This window comes from Orcinus orca, chromosome 7 (genome assembly GCF_937001465.1).
Source record: "Orcinus orca chromosome 7, mOrcOrc1.1, whole genome shotgun sequence".
Classification (NCBI taxonomy): domain Eukaryota; kingdom Metazoa; phylum Chordata; class Mammalia; order Artiodactyla; family Delphinidae; genus Orcinus; species Orcinus orca.
This window is the reverse complement of record NC_064565.1, coordinates 86,686,650-86,711,088: the sequence shown is the minus strand read 5'-3', so window position 1 is coordinate 86,711,088 and position 24,439 is coordinate 86,686,650. Positions and strand designations below refer to the sequence as shown.

The window sequence follows — 24,439 nt, the reverse complement described above, 5'->3', positions numbered from 1 at the left end:
TAATAAGGGACTTTTGTGTTTCCGTACAAATTTTAGAATTATTTGTTCTAGTTCTGTGAAAAATGTCATTGTTATTTTGATAGGGATTGCATTGAATCTGTAGATTGCCTTGGGTAGTATGGTCATTTTAAAAAATACTAATTCTTCCAACCCATGAGCAAAGTATATTTTTCTATTTGTTCATATCATCTTCAATTTCTTTCATCAGTATCTTATAGTTTTCCAAATACAGGTCATTGACCTCCTTAGTTAAATTTATTCCTAGGTATTTTATTCTTTTTGATGGGATTGGAAATGGGATTGTTTCCTTAATTTCTCTTTCTGAAACACAGCTGATTCCTTTATTTTTGATGTTTGACAATGAATTCTTTAATTGAGTATAGTTGATTTACAATATTATGTTAGTTTCAGGTCTACAGCATAGTGATTCAGTATTTTTATAAATTATACTTCATTAGAAGTTATTACAGGGACTTCCCTGGTGGCCCAGTGGTTAAGACTCCATGCTTCCATTGCAGGGGATGCAGGTTCAATCCCTGGTTGGGGAACTAAGATCCTGCATGCTGTGTGGCATGGCCAAAAAAATTTTTTTTAATTAAATTTTAAAAAGTTATTACAGGGCTTCCCTGGTGGCGCAGTGGTTGAGAATCCGCCTGCCGATGTAGGGGACGCGGGTTCGTGCCCCGGTCCGGGAAGATCCCACGTGCCGCGGAGCGGCTGGGCCCGTGAGCCATGGCCGCTGAGCCTGCGCGTCTGGAGCCTGTGCTCCGCAACGGGAGAGGCCACAACAGTGAGAGGCCTGCGTACCGCAAAAAAAAAAAAAAAAAAGTTATTACAAAATAATGGCTATAATTCCCAGTGATGTACAATGTATCCTTATTGCTTATCCATTTCATACATAGTAGTTTGTATCCTTTAATTACATACCCCTATTTTGCCCCTCTCTTCTTCCCTCTCCCCACTGGTAGCCACTAGTTTGTTTTCTGTATCTGTGAGTCTGTTTCTGTTTTGCTAGATACATTCATTTTATTTTTTAGATTCCACAAATAAGTGATATCATATAGTATTTGTCTTTCTCTTTCTGATTTATTTCTCTAAGCATAATATTCTCTAGGTCCACCTATGTTGCTGCAAATGGCAGAATTTCATTCTTTTTTATGGCTGAGTAATATTCCATTGTGTGTATGAATAAATCTTTTTTTGTCCATTCTTCTGTTGATGGACACTTGAGTTGCTTCTATATCTTGGCTGTTGTAAATAGTGCTGCTGTGAACATTGAAGTGCATGTATCTTTTCAAATTAGGCTTTTCATTTTTTCTGATTTATACTCAAGAGTGGAATTGCTGGATCATATGGTAGTTCTATTTTTAGTTTTTTGGGGACCCCCCATATTGTTTTCCATAGTGGCTTCACCAATTTATATTCCCACCAACAGTGTGAAAGGGTTCCCTTTTCTCCACATCCTCACCAACATTTGTTATTTGTAAACTTTTTGATGATAGCCATTCTAACAGGTGTGAAGAGATATCTCATTGTTTTGATTTGTATTTCTCTAATAGTGATATTAAGCATTTTGTGTGTGTGTGTTAGCCATCTGTATATCTTCTTTGGAAAAATGTCTACTCAGGTCTTCTGCCCATTTTTTGATTGGGTTGTTTGTTTTTTGATATTGAGTTATATGAACTGTTTATATATTTTGGATAGTAATCCCTTCTGGCTAGTCATATCATTTGTTCAGTTATTGTATTCTTCAGCTCTGTGATTTCTCTTTGGTACTTTCTTATATTTTCTATCTCTTTGTTGAAATTCTCACTTTGTTCATGCATTTTTCTTCTGACCTTGATGGGCATCTTTATGACCATTATTCTGAATTCATTATCAGGTAAGTCACTTATCTCTGCTTCATTAATGTCTGTTTCTAGAGTTTTATCTTGTTCTTTGGTTTGGAACTTATGTTTCTGGAGTTTTATTTTATTCCTTTGCTTAAAACTTATTCCTCTCTTACTTCATTTTCCTTGACTCTCTGTGTTGGTTTCTGAACATTAGATAAAACAACCACCTCTCTAAGTTTTGATGTTGTGGCCTCATTGTAGGAAAGGAACCTTACCATCAGCCCAGCCCAAGTTCTTGGTTGTCCCTCAAACCTTTGTGATGGTCCAAGTCACCTTGTTTGTTCTTAGTCACCCTCCCAATAGTTGAGGGCGTGTCAAGACTTGTCAGTGTCCCAAAGGGGAGATCTCAGTCAGCACCTAGATTCAGGCTGATTGGAAGCTGAACCCCCAGGCAGATGCTGAGAAAGTATGTAGTTAGAGCCCTTTCAGGGACAAACTGGAAGACTTTTTTTTCCTCTTCCCTCTGTGCTGGGCCTGTTTGTATAGTCACAGGGTTGGTGGTGCACCTGCACCCATTAAAACTGCTTCTTTGTGTACTATAGTCCTGTAGACTGGTAACTGCAAACCCTGTTGACTGTGACATCAGGCAATCTGGGGGCCTGTGCCTTGGGTGGCAGCCACAGAATCCGGGGTGCCAGTTGTATCTACAGACATTTCCTTGGTGATACTGGTGATCTGGATCAGGCTAGAGGGAGAAGAGAGATGCAGTGTCTGCTGGCTTCCCTGGTTTCCAGGGAGGATTGCAGTCAGCCCCTAGAAGCATGCTAAATTAGAAGCCTGACCCTCAAACATTAACTTTTACAGAATGTGAGTGGGCTTCTCTTGGGGAAAGACTGGGAGATGGACAGTTTTTGCCTACTCTGTGCTGAGCCCTTGGCAAATAACCATGGCAAGTCCTAGAGAACCCATTAAGAACTATTTCTATTTTGTTTTAACCTTGAGGGTCTCATGGTCACAAGCTAGGTGTGACCTAGCTAGGTGTTTTGGGGCCCTGTCCCTCAAGTGGCAGTCTTGAAAGTTGGAGCACTCATTGTGGGGTCCGAACCTTTCTCTCCTCAAAGAGATGCTGGGAATTGGAAGTTCCTTCTCAATTGTATGACATGGTGCCAGGGTTAGGTTTATGATGAGAGTGTGTCTCAGCCTTTCCTACCCATTTGCTGTGGGTATTTTCTCATTCGTCCAGTGTTTAGGAGTTGCTCAGCTATTTCTGGATTTCTTTCAGCAGGAATTGGTCCTTGTACAACTATAGATTTGGTGCATCTCTGAGAGGAGATGAATGAGTTCAGGAGCCTCTTCACCATCTTGGACTGGAATCCACAAATTTCTTCAGTTCTTGGCTTAGTAGAACACACCTGGATCCTTATAATGCTTCTCCATTCAGAGTGGCTCCCTGAGCTCCACCTGCAGAACCTCGACTTCTTTGGCTTCCAGTGACAGCAATGGCTGTTGCTCTGCCTTCTCTTGAGTGGCAGCACCACCCAACCCCCTTCTTCCTAGCAGAATGGGTCCCCCTCTCCTCCTTCTGCTCACTGACTCCCATGTATCTTTGTTGTGTGTTTCTGCAATCTAAGAATGTTATTTTGATCCTTATTATCTTCTTATAACTACTTTGGAATTTGGCCCTGATAATTCTCTGTTGCTCAATTTTATATGAAATTAATTTTCCTGAATTTTTTGTAGAAGCTTGGTTCCGAAAGCTTTTCTAGCTTCACAGAGCTCCCACTTCTGAAGTTTTTATTTGGTGTTTAAATATACAGTGACCTTTCAAGGTTTTCTGAGGCCCTGTCCCTAAGTAGAGACCTGGCTGGTCAGTTTTGAGCATTCTCAGTGGTTAGACTACTCCAGTCCTTTAATTCTTATCATGAATGGTTTGTACTCACCCACTATTAGAATGAGTAAAACCCTCCCAGTTTCAACTGCTATTCTCAGGCTGGCTGGCTGTGCTTTCTTGTGACCACCTGTTGGCTCTTTGGGGTTCTCTTATTCTCACATTCATCAGATGCCCCTTTTATACCTGTTGCTTTCTCCCATATATTCACTGATACCATGAGGGTTTTATGTATATGGGGTTAATAGGGAAACCTTGTCACATGGTTTTGTAAATGTTGCCTATAAGTTTTTGTGTTTGCTACCTAGATACTCTGAATGTTTTTATGTAGATATTTGGGAGGATTCAAAAACTATGCTACTTCTGCTTTCATCATCTTCTTGGAATTTTCCTTTTTAGCTAAACTTTCATATTCATAATAACTTATTTGTGGTTTCATTTGGGGGAATTTATTTACACAATCATATCATCTACAAGTAATAACAATTTTCTTTCTTTGTTCCCAATCCTTAATCTTTAGTTTTGTTTTCTTGTCATTCTATGCTGGCTGGAAGCTCCAGTCAATGTCTGTTATAAATGGTGAGGGTGGACATCTTTGTTTTGTTCCAGATCTTTCATGGCAATGCTTCTAGCATTTAATAGTCAAGCACATTATTTATATAGGTTTTTTGGTTGATGTCCTATACCAGATTAAGTAAATTATTCCATTCTGTTCTTAGTTTTCTAAGAGTTTTCTGTTTTAATCATGAATGGATGTTGGATTTTGCCAAATTATTTTTCTCTTTTAATCAGTTAAATTGTATTTAAATTAAACATTCTGTTATTAATGTCAAAATATCCTTATATTCCTGGGATAAAGCCAACTGGTTCGTGGTATATTATCTTTTCCTTATAACACTACATTTTTTGTACTAAAATTATATTTTATTTGTAACATTTGCATCTGTGTTTGTGAATGAGATTAGACTAATTTTCCTTCTTTGTAATGTCCTTCTTATGCTTTATTGTCAAGGTCATAGTGTCCTAATGAAATGAATTGAGAAACATTTCCTCTTTTCCATTTAATTCTTGTCGATTATATTTTTAGATTATGAAAGCCTTTTGAAATTTGGATTAAAAACTAAATTCCTATCTTTTCATTTGTTTTATTGCAGAGGATATCATATATGTGTTGAATAATTTATAAAATATGTATATATAGTTTAAATGAGAGCAATATATATAGAATAATTTCTTAAATATGTATGTATAACTTAAATAAAGATAATGAGACCATTGCCTAGATATTTACAATTCGAGTTAAGAAATACAACATTACCAATATTATAATGTGTTTTGTGTGCCCTTATGAGATTACATCCCTCTCCCCAACTCTCCCCAGGTAACTACTATCCTGATTTTTGTTGTAATCATTCCTTTTCCTATGTGTCCTTAAACAATATATTGTTGGTTTTCTTCTTTAAGGACTTTTTATAAATGTATTATACTGTATGTGTTGTTCTTTGCTTCATACCATATATATTCTTCTGTCACTTTTTAAATCTGTAACTGATTTTTCTTTAGGCTAGAAAAAATGAAAAAAGAATATAGACGTCTGAGTACATGGATAGAAAAAGCTAGCTATTTAGAAGGAGTTCTTACCCCAAGATTGGAACGTAAAGAAACTAAGGTAATTGACATAATACATTCTTCCATACATAGATTTTTAGTTTAAAATTACGATAAGTAAAAATAATGATCAGATTTTGTTTATTTGTTCTTTCTCTATAAAATGCTACTCATAGTTCATGCACGTTCCTATTTTGATAATGTGACATTCAATAAATATTGATTAATAATTTATAAGGTTTAGTTTTTAACAGCTTTGTTGAGATATAATTCACATACTATACAGTTCATCCATTTAAAGTGTACAATTCAGTGACCCTAAGTATATTGACAGAGTTGTGCTTCCATCGCTACAATCAGAGAACATTATCATCACCCCAAAAAGAAACCCCCTACCTCTTAGCCTATACCCTCCAAACCCCTCATGCCCTGCTAGCCCTAGATGACAACTAACGTACTTTATATCTCTAAAGATTTTCTTGTTCTAGATATTTCATATAAATGGAATCATACAATATATGGTCCTTTGTGACTTGATTCTTTCACTTAGTATAGTGTTTTTAAGGTTCATCACTGTTGTAGCATGTATCGATACTTCATTTCATTTCATTGCCAAATAATATTTCATTGTTTGGATATACTACATTTTTTAATCTACTCATCAGTTGATGGACATTTGGTTGTTTCCACTTTTTAGCTATTATGTATAATGCTGCTATGAACATTCATGTGCAGTTTTTGTGTGCATGTATGTTTTTAATTCTCTTGGGTATATACTTAGGAGTGGAATTGCTGGATCATATCATAATTCTGTTAACTTTTTCAGAAACTACCAAACTGTTTGCCACAGCAGCTGCACAATTTTACATTTAACCAGCAATGCATGAGGGTGCCATATCTCCTACAACACTTGTTATTTTCCTTTTTAAAAAAAATTTAATTATGGCCATCCTAGTGGGTTTGAAGTGGTATTTCATTGTGGTTTTGATTTGCATTTCTTTAATGACCAATGATGTGAACATCTTTTTGTGTGAATACCGGCCGTTTGTATATCTTCTCTGAATAAATTTTTATTCATATCTTTTGCTGATTTTTTAATTAGGCTATTTGTATTTTTATTGTTGAGTTGTAAGAGTTCTTTATATATTTTGGATACTAGACCCTTATCAGATATAAAAGTAAGATTTACTATTTAGAAGTACTATCTAATCTATACATTTTGACCTGGCAGTAAAAGATTCATAGGGATTTCAGTGAATAGATAAAACATTGACTAAAATCACAGCTTTGAAATGGTAGTCATAACATATTGATATATTCATGTTTTTCAATGCCTCTGAGATAATTGGGCAGGATTGTGCTGCGATAAGATAAATTGATTAGCATTTGCTAATACAGAATTAGTATTTTAGGAAAATTTTGCAGGGCTTTTCATTAAAGGGACTCTGAACTTTGGGTTCTCATTGAAAAATCAGTATTTTATAAGAGCCAGTGGTCACTCCACCTTATAATTCTTCTTGGAATTTTATAAAGATCCACATCACTTTGCAACTGATAGACCATAATGTATTCCAATAAAAAAGTGATCTGTTTCCCGGGGGTATCCTCTTATACCACTTGAAGTTAAACATTATGTCATTTGTCTTGTAATCTTTTTCTGTCATGCATTCATCATTCGGATACTCTATCAATTCTTGGGTCTTCTCTTCCTGGACCATTAACTCCTAGCCAGGGTGTGCCTCTCTTTAAAACAGTACTGTTTGCTTTTCTCACAAACCCATATTCTTCTTGTCTTCTGTAAATTTTTTAAAAGTATTTTAAAAAGTTATGAAAGCAGGAAAAAATAATTTAGCTCTTTAAACATTTCTCCAATATGTTTTTTTCTTCTAGGAAAGTAATACCAATGAGATACTTGAAAGCCAATTGGAAGAGAGACCTACAGATACCGTAACATCAGGTTAAGAAACTAATTTACCTTTTTGTATTTATTATTAAGATAATTAAAACAGGGTGGTTATATCACAAAAAGAAAACTAGCAATCTGCTTTAAGTATACTTCATTTTTTGTTAGGGAATAAAAATACATTTCATTATAGTTTTGGTATATAGTATTTATTTTGTAACACTCCAAAGAAAATACTTAGACCCAATTAAGAGTTATTTTTATTTTTAATAGTCCTTTCCTCTTTAAGAGCAAGGAAAATGTTAAATCTTACCTATAATCTATGACAAGATATTTTTGTTAAACATTGTTAACTGTAGAGCTATTGGTCTTTTTTATGTGGAGGATGTGTGTATGCACGTGCGTGTGCGTGTGTGTGTGTAAGAGAAAGGGAGGAGGAGAGAGAGCAGGACAGGAAATTAAATTAACATTAAATGTGAGAACTTTGCACAAATTATCAGTAAGATATTTAATTAATAGAAGATACTGTTCATGCAGTCTTTAAGAAAAATCTCTCTTAAGAGATTCATTTAGAAAGTAAGTTAAAATAGATGCATAATACTCTATCTTTAAAATCTTGGATTCTGCTGGTGTGGATTAATGATTTATTTTTATAAGACTGGCCACAGGTTACTTCTCTAATTCTACTTCCCCAGCTACCTCAGGCTTTGATATATTCATTTCTTAACCTCTGAGGATCAACCAGCCTAGCAGAGCTATTTCATCTTTAATCTACTCTTTCACTGAAAGAGTTTTAGGTTGTAGGAGAATCACAACTTCCCTCTTCAATATTGCTGTTGAATATTGGAGGTTAACCTCTCTCACACACTGGTGGTTACTATTTTTTTTTTTTTTTTTTTACTTTTTTTCACTTATCCACGGAGTTTATTTCAAGTCCCATTGGATCCTCTAGTGACTTCTTTCCTTTTGGCATTCCAGTGGCTCCCTGTAGTTACAGCTAACATTTACTGATCACTGAGTTCCAGGCACATTACTTGGATTATGTAACTCAGTACTCAGAGCAGTCAATCGAGGGTGCTATTATTATTTATCCACATATTTACAGATGAGAAAACTGAGGATCAAGTCAATGAGAGGTGACACAGCCATTAATTTGAACCTAGTCTGTTTGACCCAAGAACTCAAGCATTTAACCACATTGCTGCTCCCATTGTATATACTTGTAACATACCTATAAGATAAGCTATCACTAATCTATTTTACATGTGAGAAAACCAAGCCTCAGAAAAATGAGCTGACAGCAGTCATGCAGCTAATAATGACCTTAATAATTTTTTTTTACTAGACTTATGCATCCCTTTGTATCTCAATTATTTATTCCCTTTCCCTTTTAGAATTTTCTTTTTTGTTTGCTAAATACGTATTCTTTATATTTCTAGGAAAACTTTACAAGTGCTTCAGTTAGCCTCTCTTGAATGGTCCTATTTTTTCTGGTTACATACAACTTTACTCTTTTTTCCAATCCCAACCTTATCACTGACCATCTGGGATTTATTTTTATTTCCTCTTGACTTTTAGTAAAATATAGTACATGCCTGTTTTTATGTCTTATATTGAGGGATCTGAAATCTTATCATTTTATACATGTTTTCACTTCATCTCCACACTTGTTCATTTACTCCTCCATCTTCCCAGAGATTCATCAGCCTGTTTTTACTAAATATGTAGTGTTTATGTTTGAATAACTGCTTTGATTTAAATTGCCCTTATTCTTGGTGACAAAAACTGTACTATTTTATTAATGCATATAAATAATGTTTATTTTTATATATAATAAAATACTTCTATGAATTTCTTAACAGATATCCTTCTTATAAAGGAAGTAGCTGAAACTCTTCCAAGTGAGGTAAGGGAACTTGAAAGAGAACTTCGAATAGTTACTATTTTATAAAGGGATGAAATATTTGTAAATGGAGAAATATTTATAGATGGAAAGAAGAAAGCACTCAAGAAGTTATTCAAGTTTTCATGGTTATTTCTGTTACAACAATATCTGTACAGTGTTACACGATTTATTTAATTTAAATTACGCTATTAAAAGGGAAGTTTCAGTATCAAATAGTAACATTTTAAAGTACATATGAATATAGGGGACAAAAGGTGTTTATGAACAGAAGAGGGGAAACAAGTAAAAGAAAGCATAAAGTTCTGCACTTAGAAATGGATGCCACAGACCTAACTACATTCTTTACTTTTTCTCTATAATACAGCTGTGTATTCTCTGTAATGTATAATCTCCAAAGTAATAGTCTGTATTTTATAAATAGAAATAGAGTTCACATAATATTATTTGCTTTTTAGCTTTTACAGAAGGTATTAATTCCGTAAGGCAGTGGACCCCTATGTAAACCAATAAAATATAAAAGATTATTCCATACTGCTTGACAAATAGGATTTAATGATTTCTATTCTTGGGCCAGTGGCTCCCAAAATACCAATTGAAGAGTCAGTATGTTCTGTTTTGCACAATCCAAAGAGAGAGAAAAAAAGACAATATAGAGAATTTCTCATACAGCTAAACTTACTTGGCTTAACAGACTTAACAGTCCTTTCTTTTATGATACTATTCTTTGTACTATTTTGCTATTTAAATTTCCTTTATTTTACCATATTATTGTGATTTTTATAATATTGTTCTTTGTGCTATTTTGCTATTAAAGTTTCCTTTGTTATGGTATATTGGTGATAGTATAGTAACAGTAAAATGTCAGACCCCTTGGTTTTCTTCTCTGAGATGCTGATGATTTATACAATATGAATATATGAGAACCACTAGTTTATAATGCAGTATGATCATTTTTATGGATAATATCCTATAGTCCATGGTATCAGGCAAGTAGAGAATTTCTCAACTCTTCTAATAAGGAATGTAATAATTTACAAATATTGATGGTAACTTGTTATAATAAAGGATAAAAGTACAAATGATGTTAAGTCCGATTTTGTTAGTTTTAAATATTTTCTAGTTGATAATGATTAATAGGTAGCTTGTCTTATTGATACATTTTCTAGTTACTGGATAATGATGATAAGAAAGGCCTGACTCTACCAACTTTGAACCAGTCGGGTGAAGATGATTCAAATGTTGTTGCTCCTAAAAGTGACATGTCAACAAAGGAAACAGATACTCCATTGCCCACTATTCCTAGGCTGACGTTAGCAGAAGAGGACGAAATACCACCTTTAGAGGAACACCAGCAAGAGGCGATGCCGGAGAGAAAAATGAAAAATCTGTTCTTCCCACCAGAAGAAAAAATGAAAGATAGATATCCAAGCCTTTTAAAAACTGACTCATCTCCATCAGAGGTAAAGTTGAAAAATATCCATATAAATCCAGGTAGAATAAAGAGGAGGAACTTAAATTTATCTCCAACAGAAATTAGGTGGCAAAGCAACAATGTGAGCTTAGCTTGAAGGAAGAGCACAAGCTTAGTTTCCCCAGATTCAAAATCAAAAGGTAGTTTTCAAAGTCACGATCCAAAGGAAGACCTTGAACTAAAGGTATGTGCCCTTGTATTAGAAGTATAAGACTAAGAAAAACGAAAGAATTCATTAATAAAAAATAAATAAATTGAAAATACAAATGTCTCCAAGTAGAAGTGTGTCTAAGTATATTAACTATTCCCACCCTACTAATACTCATCAAGTAAGGAGGAAAAAAACCTTTGAAGGAAAAGCAAAGTGATCTGAGAAACCAGTAATACAAACCAGTCTCATGGTTTGATGTGATTCAGCTGAAAATATAACAATGGTAGCAAAATCTAAATTCAAAGGAAAGCCTGAGAGGTTATTTCAGTGGAAATTTTTAATGAAACTGTTATAGGAAATAGCATATGTGCCCCTGTTACAAACAGTTTTATAGTTTAAAATGAGAATGGGGCTTCCCTGGTGGCGCAGTGGTTGAGAGTCCGCCTGCCAATGCAGGGGACACGGGTTCGTGCCCTGGTCCGGGAAGATCCCACGTGCTGCGGAGCAGCTGGGCCCGTGAGCCACGGCCGCTGAGCCTGTGCGTCCAGAGCCTGTGCTCCGCAACGGGAGAGGCCACAACAGTGAGAGGTCCACGTACCAAAAAAAAAAAAAGAGAATGATCTGAAAATTTAAAGGTACACCAGGGAAAAGCATTTCTTAAAATGACAGTTATTCTACTTAGATCTTTACATCTTGTTTGAGTCACTATCATAAAGCAGTGTAAAAATGTGTATTGGTCAGTGGGAAAACAATCTGAGTTCTAAGTATGGCTCTGCCTCTAAATACATCAGCAAGCTTGTGCACCTGAATCCCTAGGCCTATTTTCTCATCTACTGAATGGTAGTTTATACTAGGTCATTTCTAAATTCCTTTCCAAATTCCAAAAGATATAATTTTATTAAATATCTCAAGTTGGGGAATTATTCCTAATTACCTAGATCAATACGCTAAGCAATGTAACTTAAAAAGAAAAACATTCTTGTTTTTACTGAATGTGAAAGTAATACACAGTCATTATAGGAAATTTAGAAAATAGAAGTATAAAAAAGAAAATAAAAGTAGTTATAATTCTACTGCCACATTTAATAATTTTATTTCCTTTCAGTCTTTGTTATTAACATATGTATATCTCTCTTTTTTTTTTAAAGAAGATGTTGGGGGTAGGAGTTTATTAATTAATTTTATTTTTGCTGTGTTGGGTCTTCGTTTCTGTGCAAGGGCTTTCTCTAGTTGTGGCAAGCGGGGGCCACTCTTCATCGCGGTGCACGGGCCTCTCACTATCGCGGCCTCTCTTGTTGCGGAGCACAGGCTCCAGATGCGCAGGCTCAGTAGTTGTGGCTCACGGGCCTAGTTGCTCTGTGGCATGTGGGATCCTCCCAGACCAGGGCTTGAACCTGTGTCCCCTGCATTAGCAGACAAATTCTCAACCACTGCGCCACCAGGGAAGCCCACATATGTATATCTCTTATTTATTTTTAAAAACTTGGATCAAACTATATATGTATAATTTTATATTATGCTTTTTAAAACTTGATATTATATCATAAGCATGTTACCTCAATTTTCTTTAAAATTTGCAAGGTGCAGGATAGCCTCAAATATTGATATTCAGTAATTTAAAATAGTTTCTATATTTTTGGACATTAAGCTTGAAATTAATATTCTTTTACCTATTTGTGTCTGTGATTATCTCCTCATATATTTATAGAAATAGCATGTTGACAAATTGCTCTCCTGAAAGATTGTGCCACTTTATATTCTGACCAGTGATATTTGAGTATTAATGATATTTTAAATAATGATTAAAACATTTTCATGCTTATTAGCCATTTTGATTTTCCCTATGAGTAGATGAGTAGACTGTCCATTTTTTCTGTTGAGTTTTTGGTGGTGTTGTTTAGGTTTTATAATGAGCTCTTTTTATTATAAAGATAATAACCTTGTATATTCATGGCACATACTTTTTCATAGTTTTTGTGGTTTGCCTTTTAATTTCTTTATTGAATCTGACTTCCAAAATACTCAGTTTTCATTTCATAAGTGAATTATTTATTGCTCCATAACAAACCACTCCAAAATTTAGTGGCTTAAAATAGCCATTTTATTATTTCTCAAGATTCTATGGGTTGACTTCGCTTAGGTAGGTAGTTGTTTTGCTCCACTTGATGTTGGCTGGTCCTGTAGTCATCTAGGAGCTTGACTGGGCTGGAACACTCATTATGGCTCACTTATGTGTTTTATACCCTTATGGAAACAGCCGTAGGTCTGGGCTCAATTGGGATGCATGGACATCTGGTTTGATGTGCCTGTTTCTCTCCCTCTCTCTCAACTTCTCTCTCTCTGTCTCAGTTTCTCTCTCTGTAATCTTAGGGATTATTCCTCCCCCTGTCCATGCAAACTCTTCATATGGTCTCTCTATGTGGTCTTTCTAGCAGGGCAACTGAACTTTTTATGTGGCAGCTCAGGGCTTCCAATATACAAAAACAGAAGCTTCAGGTACTCTTAAGACTTAGGCTTTGTACTAGCATAGGGTCACTTTCACTCCATTCTGTTAGTTAAAGTAGGTCCCAGGCTCAGCCCTGACCCAATATGGGAGGGGACTACATAAGAGCATGAATTTTGGAAGGTGTTGTTCATTGGGGGTCATCCACAGATTAACCATCTCTAGCTCCAAGTAATTTCTCTCCCAAAAGCAAAATACACTTACTCTGCTTCCAGAATTCTTAGTTTCATGCCATTACTGCATTAGGCTCAAGCTTAAGTACAGAATTTCATCATCTAAATCAGATCCAGGTAGATGAAGCTTCTTGAGCGTGGCTTCTCTCAATCTTAAGACCTGTGAATTGAAGAGACCAGTTATCTGTCCACTACATACATACAATGGTGAATCAGAAATAGGATAACAACAGGCACTTACATTCCAAAGGTGAAGGAAGGGTAAAGAGAAGCATATAGCAGTCAGTGAGCCATAGTAATTCTGAAGTTTCTGGCTCTGCCCTCTGAGAATCTTTCTTTTTCCATAAGAAAGAGCTTATATTTGTAGCTGAGTAGCTTTGCAGCCTATGTCTTATCTGTAGAAAGTTAAGAATTCAGAAACCTCTTTGCATTTTAAATTGTCTCTGTTCCTTTCAGTCCAAGATACTATGATTATCTTAGAGATTTTGCGGGTTTCCTGGGTATCAAATTATGACCTTAGCCAAATGTTACACCCCCAAATATCTTTAAAACATGCCCCCGTTTAACTGATAGTCAAGGTGCTGTAGCACAATATCCTTAAGAATCTTAGAAGCTCTCTGGTCTAGCAGAGAGGGTCTAAGAGGCCACCCTAAGATACTTAGAATATTTTTTGTCTAGTCAAGTGGGTCTGTAAGATACTACCTTAAATATTTTTGAAGTGTTAACAACAGTTCTTATGGCCTTGTGATCTTGACTTTGAAACTACATTTTACTGGCAATGCCATTGGAACCTGACCAATGAAGTCATGAGGTAGGGATTCCTGGCATTGGTTTAGTGGCTTAACAGTGTCATTAAGGACCCAGGAACCAGGCTCTTTCTTATCTTTCCTCTTTTTCACAGTCTGCTTGTTACTTCATTATTACCGGATGTTTGCTTCAGTGCTAGGCATCATTTGTAGATCAAGGCAGGGGGTAGAACATTCAAGTTTTCTTTTGCACTTGCCCCCTTTTATTTCTACAAAGAAACAGAAATTTACCCAATAACCCTCCAGCAGATTTTATGTCCCATTGACTAGAATTAGTTTACGTGACTATGTTTAGCTTCAAAGGAGAATGAGAAAACTAGCATTTGGCAAAATGGAATGGGGTTGCCAATAATGATTCATCATTTGGGGCTGTATACCTTGCTGTTACAAGCAGAATTCAGGTTCTGTTGTGACAGGGTGGTATCAGGAGCGGTTATTGTATAATCAGCACAGTTAGCAGTAGCACCACAATTATTCTTCTGTCTGATGGGAATGCTCTTCTCCGGATCTTCTTGGGGTTCATTCATTCACACCATTCAGGTCTCTACTCAGCTGTTACCTCCTTAGAGGGGCCTTCTCTGACCACCCTAAGTAAAATAATTATCCACTCACTCACCCTACCCCATCTCTATTTTTTTCATGTATCATTACCTGGTATCATATTACATGTTTCTTTACTTGTTATTGTCTGTCACTCCCACTTGACTTTGTTCCAAATGGTAGGGATTTAGTCTTACTCATCACAGTATCTTACCATTCAGAGTGGTGATGAGTCCATGATGGGCACTCAATAAATATTTGTTGAAATAGTTAATTAATTAAAAATACTGCAGGGTTTTGAGGCATTTTCTTTGGAATTCTCTGAATATGTTATAATTCCTGAGCCTCAGTGTATGTGATTAATCAAAATCATTTGGTCCTAGGGAAATACAAATTATTTTAATACTTTCAAGGTGAATGAAGCACCTAATTCTAGCATACCAAATATCAGGCATGAGGCAGCGAGATTAATTCCATATTCCATAAAGAGTAGTGATTATTTATGAGTTTTTGACTTTAAAGTCACTAGTGCCTGCTGAAGACTAGGATTAAGGAAGGCAGGGAGTGGTATGTGTGATAATCACTAACCTTCTGTTCATTTGAATTTTTAAAAAAATTTTATTTTACATTGGAGCATAGTTGATTAACAATGTTGTGTTAGTTTCAGGTGTAAGCAAAGGGATTCAGTTTTACATATACATGTATCTATTCTTTTTCAAATTCTTTTCCCGTTTAGGTTATTACAGAATATTGAGCAGAGTTCCCTGTGCTATACAGTAGGTCCTTGTTGGTTATCAATTTTAAATATAGTAGTGTGTACATGTCAATCCCAAAGTCCCAATCTATCCCCACCCCGACCCTTCCTCCCTGGTAACCATAAGTTCGTTCTCTAAGTCTGTGAGTCTGTTTCTGTTTCGTAAATGAGTTCATTTGTATCATTTTTTTTAGATTTCACATATAAGTGATATCATATATTTGTCTTTCTCTGGCTGACTTATTTCACTTAGTATGAGTGAAATAGTATGCTATACAGTAGGTTCTCATTAGTTATCTATTTTATACGTAGTAATGTATATATTTCAATCCCAATCTCCCAATTCATCCCACTCCCCTCCCCCCTTGGTATCCATAAGTTTGTTCTCTACATCTGTGTTTCTATTTCTGCTTTGCAAATAAGTTCATCTGTACCATTTTTCTAGATTACACATATAAGTGATATTATACAATATTTCTTTTTCTCTTTCTGCCTTACTCTGTATGGCAGACTCTAGGTCTATCCATGTCTCAGCAAATGGCACCATTTTGTTCCTTTTTATGGCTGAGTAATATTCCATTGTATATATGTACCACATCTTCTTTATCCATTCCTCTGTTGATGGACATTTAGGTTGCTTCCATGTGCTGGCTATTGTAAACAGCACTGCAGTGAACACTGGGCTGCATGTATGCTTTCAAACCATGTTTTTCTCCAGGTATATACCCAGGAGTGGGATTGCTGGATCATATGGTAGCTCTGTTTTTAGTTTTTTAAGAAATCGCCATACTGTTCTCCATAATGGCTGTACCAATTTACATTCCCACGAACAGTGTGGGAGAGTTCCCTTTTCTCCACACCCTCTCCAGAATTTATTGTTTGTAGACTTTTTGATGATGGCCAGTCTGACTGGTGTGAGATGATATCTCATTGTAGTTTTGATTTGCATTTCTCTAATAATTAGTGATGTTGAGCATTTTTCATGTGCCTCTTGGCCATCTGTACATCTTCTTTGGGGAAGTGTCTATTTAGATCTTCTGCCCATCTTTTGATTGGGTTGTTTGTTGCTTTGTTTGTTTTTTTGAATTTAGCCACATGAGCTGTTTGTAAATTTTGGAGACTAATCCCTTGTCAGTTGCATCGTTTACAAATATTTTCTCCCATTCTGTGGGTTGTCCTTTCATTTTGTCTGTGGTTTCCTTTGCTGTGCAAAAGCTTTTGGGTTTAATTAGGTCCCATTGGTTTATTTTTGTTTTTATTTCCATTACTGTAGGAGATGACTCAAAAAAGATATTGCTGCAATTTATGTCAAAGAGTGTTCTGCCTGTGTTTTCCTTTAACAGTTTTATAATATCCACCCTTACATTTAGGTCTTTAATCCATTTTGAGTTTACTTTTGTGTATGGTGTTAGAGAATGTTCTAATTTTATTTTTTTACATGTAGCTTTACATGTAGCTGTCCAGTTTTCCTAGCACCATTTATTGAAGAGACTGTCTTTCCTCCATTGTATAGTCTTGCCTCCTTTGTCATAGAGTAATTGACCATACATGCATGGGTTTCTTTCTGGGCTTTCTATCCTGTTCCATTGATCTGTATTTCTGTTTTTATGCCAGTACCATACTGTCTTGATTACTGTAGCTTTGTAGTATAGTCTGAAGTCAGGGAGCCTGATTCCCCCAGCTCCATTTTTCTTTCTCAAGATTGCTTTGACTATTCAGGGTCTTTGTGTCTCCATAAAAAATGTATCTCCTTAAAAATTTTTAAGATTTTTTTAAATTCTAGTTCTGTGAAAAACGCCACTGGTAATTTGATAGGAATTGCTTTGAATCTGTAGATTGCCTTGGGTAGTATAGTCATTTGACAATATTGATTCTTCCAGTCCAAGAACATGGTATATCTTTCCAGCTGTTTGTGTTATCTTTGATTTCTTTCATCAGCATCTTATAGTTTTCAGAGTATAGGTCTTTTTTCTCTTCAGGTAGGTTTATTCCTAGGTATTTTATTCTTTTTGATGCAATGGTAAATGGGATTGTTTCTTTAATTTCTCTTTCTGATCTTTCATTGTTAGTGTATAGAAGTACAAGAGATTTCTGTGTGTTAATTTTGTATCCTGCAATTTTACCTAATTCATTGATGAGCTCTAGTAGTTTTCTGGTAGCATCTTTATGTGTAGTATCATGTAATCTGCAAACAGTGATGGTTTTACTTCTTCTTTTCCAGTTTGGATAACTTTTATTTCTTTTTTTCTCTGATTGCTGGGGCTAGGACTTCCAAAACTACGTTGAATAAAAGTGGCGAGAGTGGACATCCTCATCTTGTTCCTGATCTTAGAGGAAATACTTTCAGCTTTTCACCATTAAGTATGATGCTAGCTATGGATTTGTCACATATGGCCTTTATTATATTGAAGTAGGTTCCCTCTATACCCACTTTCTGGAGAGTTTTATCATAAATGTAAGACCAGATACTATAAAACTCCTAGAGAAAAACAAAGGCAGGACACTGACATAAATTGCAGCAATATCTTCTTTGGATCTGTGTCCTAGAGTAATGGAAATCAAAAATAAATCAATGAGACCTAGTTAAACTTAAAAGCTTTTGCACAGAAAAGGAAACCATAAACAAAACAAAACGACAACCTACAGAATGGGAGAAAATATTTGCATATGATGCAGCTGACAAGGGATTAATCTCCAAAATACACAAACAGCTCATGCAGCTCAATATAAAAAAAAACCCCAATCAAAAAATGGGCAGAAGATCTAAATAGACATTTCTCCAAAGAAGACATACAGATGGCCAAAAGGCACATGAAAAAATGCTCAACACTGCTAATTATTAGAGAAATGCAAGTCAAACCTACAATGAGGTATCACCTCACACCAGTCAGAATAGCCATCATCAACAAGTCTACAAATAATAAGTGCTGGAGAGGGTGTGGAGAAAAATGAACCCTGCTACACTGTTGGTGGGAAATGTAAATTGGCACAGCCAACTATGGAAAATAGTATGGAGTTTCCTTAAAAAACTAAAAATAGAGCTACCATATGATCCTGAAATCCCACTCCTGGGCATATATCCAGAGAAAACCATTGTTCAAAATGATACATGCGAAGATGGCAGAAGAGTAAGACGCGGAGATCACCTTCCTCCCCACAGATACACCAGAAATACATCTACGCGTGGAACAACTCCTACAGAGCACCTACTGAACGCTGGCAGAAGACCTCAGACCTCCCAAAAGGCAAGGAACCCCCCACGTACCTGGTTAGGGCAAAAGAAAAAACTAAACAGAGACAAAAGGATAGGGATGGGTCCTGCACCAGCGGGAGAGAGCTGTGAAGGAGGAAAAGTGTCCACACACTAGGAAGCCCCTTCGCGGGTGGAGACTTCGGGAGGCGGAGTGGGGGAGCTTGGGAGCCGCGGAGGAGAGCGCAGCGGCAGGGGTGCGGAGGGCGGAGCGGACAGATTCCAGCGCAGAGGATCGGGCCGACCGGAACTCGCCAGCTGAGAGGCTTGTCTGCTCGCCCGCCGGGGCGGGCGGGACTGGGAGCTGAGGCCCCGGCTTTTGTCGGAGCGCCGGGAGAGGACTGAGGTTGGTGGCGTGAACACAGCCTGCAGGGCGTTAGTGCACCGCGAGAGAGTCCGGGGAGGGGTCTGGACCTGCCGAAGAGGCAAGAGACTTTTACGTCCCTCTTTGTTTCCTGGTGCACGAGGAGAGGGGATTAAGAACGCTGCTTGAGAGAGCTCCAGGGACGGGTGCTAGCCGCGGCTAGAAGTGCGGAGCCCAGAGACTGACATGAGACGCTAGGGCCGCTGCTGCCGCCATCAGGAAGCCTGTGTGCGAACACAGGTCACTAGCCACACGCCCTTCCGGGGAGCCTGTGCAGCCCGCCACTGCTGGGGTCCCGGGATCCAGGGACAACTCCCCCGGGAGAACGCACGGCGCGCCTCAGGCTGCAACGTCACGCCGGCCTCTGCCGCTGCTGGCCCGCCCCGCACTCCGTGACCCTCCCTACCCCCCGGCCTGAGTGAGCCAGAGCCTCCGAATCAGCGGCTCCTTTAACCCCGTCCTGTCTGAGCAAAGAACAGACGCCCTCCGGCGACCTACATGCACAGGCGGGGCCAAATCCAAAGCTGAGCCCCTGGGAACTGTGAGAACAAAGAAGAGAAAGGGAAATCTCTCCCAGCAGCCTCAGAAGCAGCGGATTAAAGCTCCACAATCAACTTGATATACCCTGCATCTGTGGAATACCTGAATAGACAACGAATCATCCCAAATTAAGAAGCCCTGTGGATGAAAGGCTCTTGGGGCTGCAGCCAGGAGTCAGTGCTGTGCCTCTGAGGTGGGAGAACCAACTTCAGGACACTGGTCCACAAGAGGCCTCCCAGCTGCACATAATATCAAACAGCAAAAATCTCCGAGAGATCTCCATCTCAACGCCAGCACCCAGCTTCACTCAACGACCAGCAAGCCACAGGGCTGGACATCCTATGCCAAACAACTAGCAAGACAGGAACACAGCCCCACCCATTAGCAGAGAGGCTGCCCAAAATCATAATAAGTCTACAGACACCCCAAAACACATCACCAGACGTGGACCTGCCCACCAGAAAGACAAGATCCAGCCTCATCCACCAGAACACAGGCCCTAGTCCCCTCCACCAGGAAGCCTACACAACCCACTGAACCAACCTTAGCCACTGGGGACAGACACAAAAAACAACAGGAACTACGAACTTTCAGCCTGCAAAAAAGGAGACCCCAAACACAGTAAGATAAGCAAAATGAAAAGACAGAAAAACACACTGCAGATGAAGGAGCAAGATAAAAACCCACCAGACCTAACAAATGAAGAGGAAATAGGCAGTCTACCTGAAAAAGAATTCAGAATAATGATAGTAAGGTTGATCCGAAATCTTGGAGATAGAATGGACAATAGAATGGACAAAATGCAAGAATCAGTTAACAAGGACCTAGAAGAACTAAAGATGAAACAAGCAATTATGAACAACACAATAAATGAAATTAAAAGTACTCTAGATGGGATCAATAGCAGAATAACTGAGGCAGAAGAATGGATAAGTGACCTGGAAGATAAAATAGTGGAAATAACTACTGCAGAGCAGAATAAAGAAAAAAGAATGAAAAGAACTGAGGACAGTCTCAGAGACCTCTGGGACAACATTAAACGCACCAACATTCGAATTATAGGGGTTCCAGAAGAAGAAGAGAAAAAGAAAGGGACTGAGAAAATATTTGAAGAGATTATAGTTGAAAACTTCCCTAATATGGGAAAGGAAATAGTTAATCAAGTCCAGGAAGCACAGAGAGTCCCATACAGGATAAATCCAAGGAGAAATACGCCAAGACACATATTAATCAAACTGTCAAAAATTAAATACAAAGAAAACATATTAAAAGCAGCAAGGGAAAAACAACAAATAACACATAAGGGAATCCCCATAAGGTTAACAGCTGATCTCTCAGCAGAAACCCTACAAGCCAGAAGGGAGTGGCAGGACATACTGAAAGTGATGAAGGAGAAAAACCTGCAGCCAAGACTACTCTACCCAGCAAGGATCTCATTCAGATTTGATGGAGAAATTAAAACCTTTACAGACAAGCAAAAGCTGAGAGAGTTCAGCACCACCAAACCAGCTTTACAACAAATGCTAAAGGATCTTCTCTAGGCAAGAAACACAAGAGAAGGAAGAGACCTATAATAACGAACCCAAAACAATTTAGAAAATGGGAATAGGAACATACATATCGATAATTACCTTAAATGTAAATGGACTAAATGCTCCCACCAAAAGACACAGATTAGCTGAATGGATACAAAAACAAGACCCTTATATATGCTGTCTACAAGAGACCCACTTCAGACCTAGAGACACATACAGACTGAAAGTAAGGGGATGGAAAAAGATATTCCATGCAAATGGAAACCAAAAGAAAGCTGGAGTAGCAATTCTCATATCAGACAAAATAGACTTTAAAATAAGGACTATTAAAAGAGACAAAGAAGGACACTACATAATGATCAAGGGATCGATCCAAGAAGAAGATATAACAATTGTAAATATTTATGCACCCAACATAGGAGCACCTCAATACATAAGGCAAATACTAACAGCCATAAAAGGGGAAATCGACAGTAACACATTCATAGTAGGGGACTTAAACACCCCACTTTCACCCATGGACAGATCATCCAAAATGAAAATAAATAAGGAAACACAAGCTTTAAATGATACATTAAACAAGATGGACTTAATTGATATTTATAGGACACTCCATCCAAAAACAACAGAATACACATTTTTCTCAAGTGCCCATGGAACATTCTCCAGGATAGATCATATCTTAGGTCACAAATCAAGCCTTGGTAAATTTAAGAAAATGGAAATTGTATCAAGTATCTTTTCTGACCACAACGCCATGAGACTAGATATCAATTACAGGAAAAGATCTGTAAAAAATACAAACACATGGAGGCTAAACAATACACTACTTAATAATGAAGTGATCACTGAAGAAATCAAAGAGGAAATCAAAAAATACCTAGAAACAAATGACAATGGAGACACAACGACCCAAAACCTGTGGGATGCAGCAAAAGCAGTTCTAAGGGGGAAGTTTATAGCAATACAAGCCCACCTTAAGAAGCAGGAAACATCTCGAATAAACAACCTAACCTTGCACCTCAAGCAATTAGAGAAAGAAGAACAAAAAAACCCCAAAGTTAGCAGGAGGAAAGAAATCATAAAAATCAGATCAGAAATAAATGAAAAAGAAATGAAGGAAACGATAGCAAAGATCAATAAAACTAAAAGCTGGTTCTTTGAAAGGATAAACAAAATTGATAAACCATTAGCTAGACTCATCAAGAAAAGGAGAAGACTCAAATCAATAGAATTAGAAATGAAAAAGGAGAAGTAACAACTGACACTGCAGAAATACAAAAGATCATGAGAGATTACTACAAGCAACTCTATGCCAATAAAATGGACAACCTGGAAGAAATGGACAAATTCTTAGAAAGGCACAACCTGCCAAGACTGAATCAGGAAGAAATAGAAAATATGAACAGACCAATCACAAGCACTGAAATTGAAACTGTGATTAAAAATCTTCCAACAAGCAAAAGCCCGGGACCAGATGGCTTCACAGGCGAATTCTATCAAACATTTAGAGAAGAGCTATCACCTATCCTTCTCAGACTCTTCCAAAATATAGCAGAGGGAGGAACACTCCCCAACTCATTCTACGAGGCCACCATCACCCTGATACCAAAACCAGACAAGGATGTCACAAAGAAAGAAAACTACAGGCCAATATCACTGATGAACATAGATGCAAAGATCCTCAACAAAATACTAGCAAACAGAATCCAACAGCACATTAAACGGATCATACACCATGATCAAGTGGGGTTTATTCCAGGAATGCAAGGATTCTTCAATATACGCAAATCAATCAACGTGATACACCATATTAACAAATTGAAGGAGAAAAACCATATGATCATCTCAATAGATGCAGAGAAAGCTTTCGACAAAATTCAACACCCATTTATGATAAAAACCCTGCAGAAAGTAGGCATAGAGGGAACTTTCCTCAACATAATAAAGGCCATATATGACAAACCCACAGCCAACATCGTCCTCAATGGTGAAAAACTGAAAGCATTTCCACTAAGATCAGGAACAAGACAAGGTTGCCCACTCTCACCACTCTTATTCAACATAGTTTTGGAAGTTTTAGCCACAGCAATCAGAGAAGAAAAGGAAATAAAAGGAATCCAAATCGGAAAAGAAGAAGTAAAGCTGTCACTGTTTGCAGATGACATGATCCTATACATAGAGAATCCTAAAGATGCTACCAGAAAACTACTAGAGCTAATCAATGAATTTGGTAAAGTAGCAGGATACAAAATTAATGCACAGAAATCTCTGGCATTCCTATACACTAAGGATGAAAAATCTGAAAGTGAAATCAAGAAAACACTCCCATTTACCATTGCAACAAAAAGAATAAAATATCTAGGAATAAACCTACCTAAGGAGACAAAAGACCTGTATGCAGAAAATTATAAGACACTGATGAAAGAAATTAAAAATGATACAAATAGATGGAGAGATATACCATGTTCTTGGATTGGAAGAATCAACATTGTGAAAATGACTCTACTACCCAAAGCAATCTACAGATTCAATGCAATCCCTATGAAACTACCACTGGCATTTTTCACGGAACTAGAACAAAAAATTTCACAATTTGTATGGAAACACAAAAGACCCCGAATAGCCAAAGCAATCTTGAGAACGAAAAATGGAGCTGGAGGAATCAGGCTTCCTGACTTCAGACTATACTATAAAGCTACAGTAATCAAGACAGTATGGTACTGGCACAAAAACAGAAATATAGATCAATGGAACAGGATAGAAAGCCCAGAGATAAACCCATGCACATATGGTCACCTTATCTTTGACAAAGGAGGCAGAAATGTACAGTGGAGAAAGGACAGCCTATTCAATAAGTGGTGCTGGGAAAACTGGACAGCTACATGTAAAAGTATGAGATTAGATCACTCCCTAACACCATACACAAAAATAAGCTCAAAATGGATTAAAGACCTAAATGTAAGGCCAGAAACTATCCAACTCTTAGAGGAAAACATAGGCAGAACACTCTATGACATAAATCACAGCAAGGTCCTTTTTGACCCACCTCCTAGAGAAATGGAAATAAAAACAAAAGTAAACAAATGGGACCTAATGAAACTTAAAAGCTTTTGCACAGCAAAGGAAACCATAAAGAAGACAAAAAGACAACCCTCAGAATGGGAGAAAATATTTGCAAATGAAGCAACTGACAAAGGATTAATCTCCAAAAT

The 24,439-nt window shown here is 37.3% G+C and overlaps 1 protein-coding gene and 1 long non-coding RNA gene across 2 annotated transcripts in view; one reads left to right on the top strand and one right to left on the bottom strand.

Moving 5' to 3' along the window:
* C2CD6 (C2 calcium dependent domain containing 6) overlaps positions 1-24,439 on the top strand; it is a 150,056-nt gene that overhangs the window by 67,176 nt on the left and 58,441 nt on the right. The window contains 4 exon segments of the mRNA XM_049711948.1: positions 5,284-5,389; positions 7,219-7,285; positions 9,094-9,137; positions 10,304-10,597. Of these exon segments, the coding sequence (XP_049567905.1) occupies positions 5,284-5,389; positions 7,219-7,285; positions 9,094-9,137; positions 10,304-10,597 (511 nt within the window).
* Positions 12,721-24,439, bottom strand: part of LOC117201680 (uncharacterized) — a 63,599-nt gene continuing 51,880 nt past the window's right edge. The window contains exon 3 of the long non-coding RNA XR_004483762.2: positions 12,721-13,595. This is a non-coding gene — a long non-coding RNA (uncharacterized LOC117201680). The remainder of the gene's footprint in view (positions 13,596-24,439) is intronic.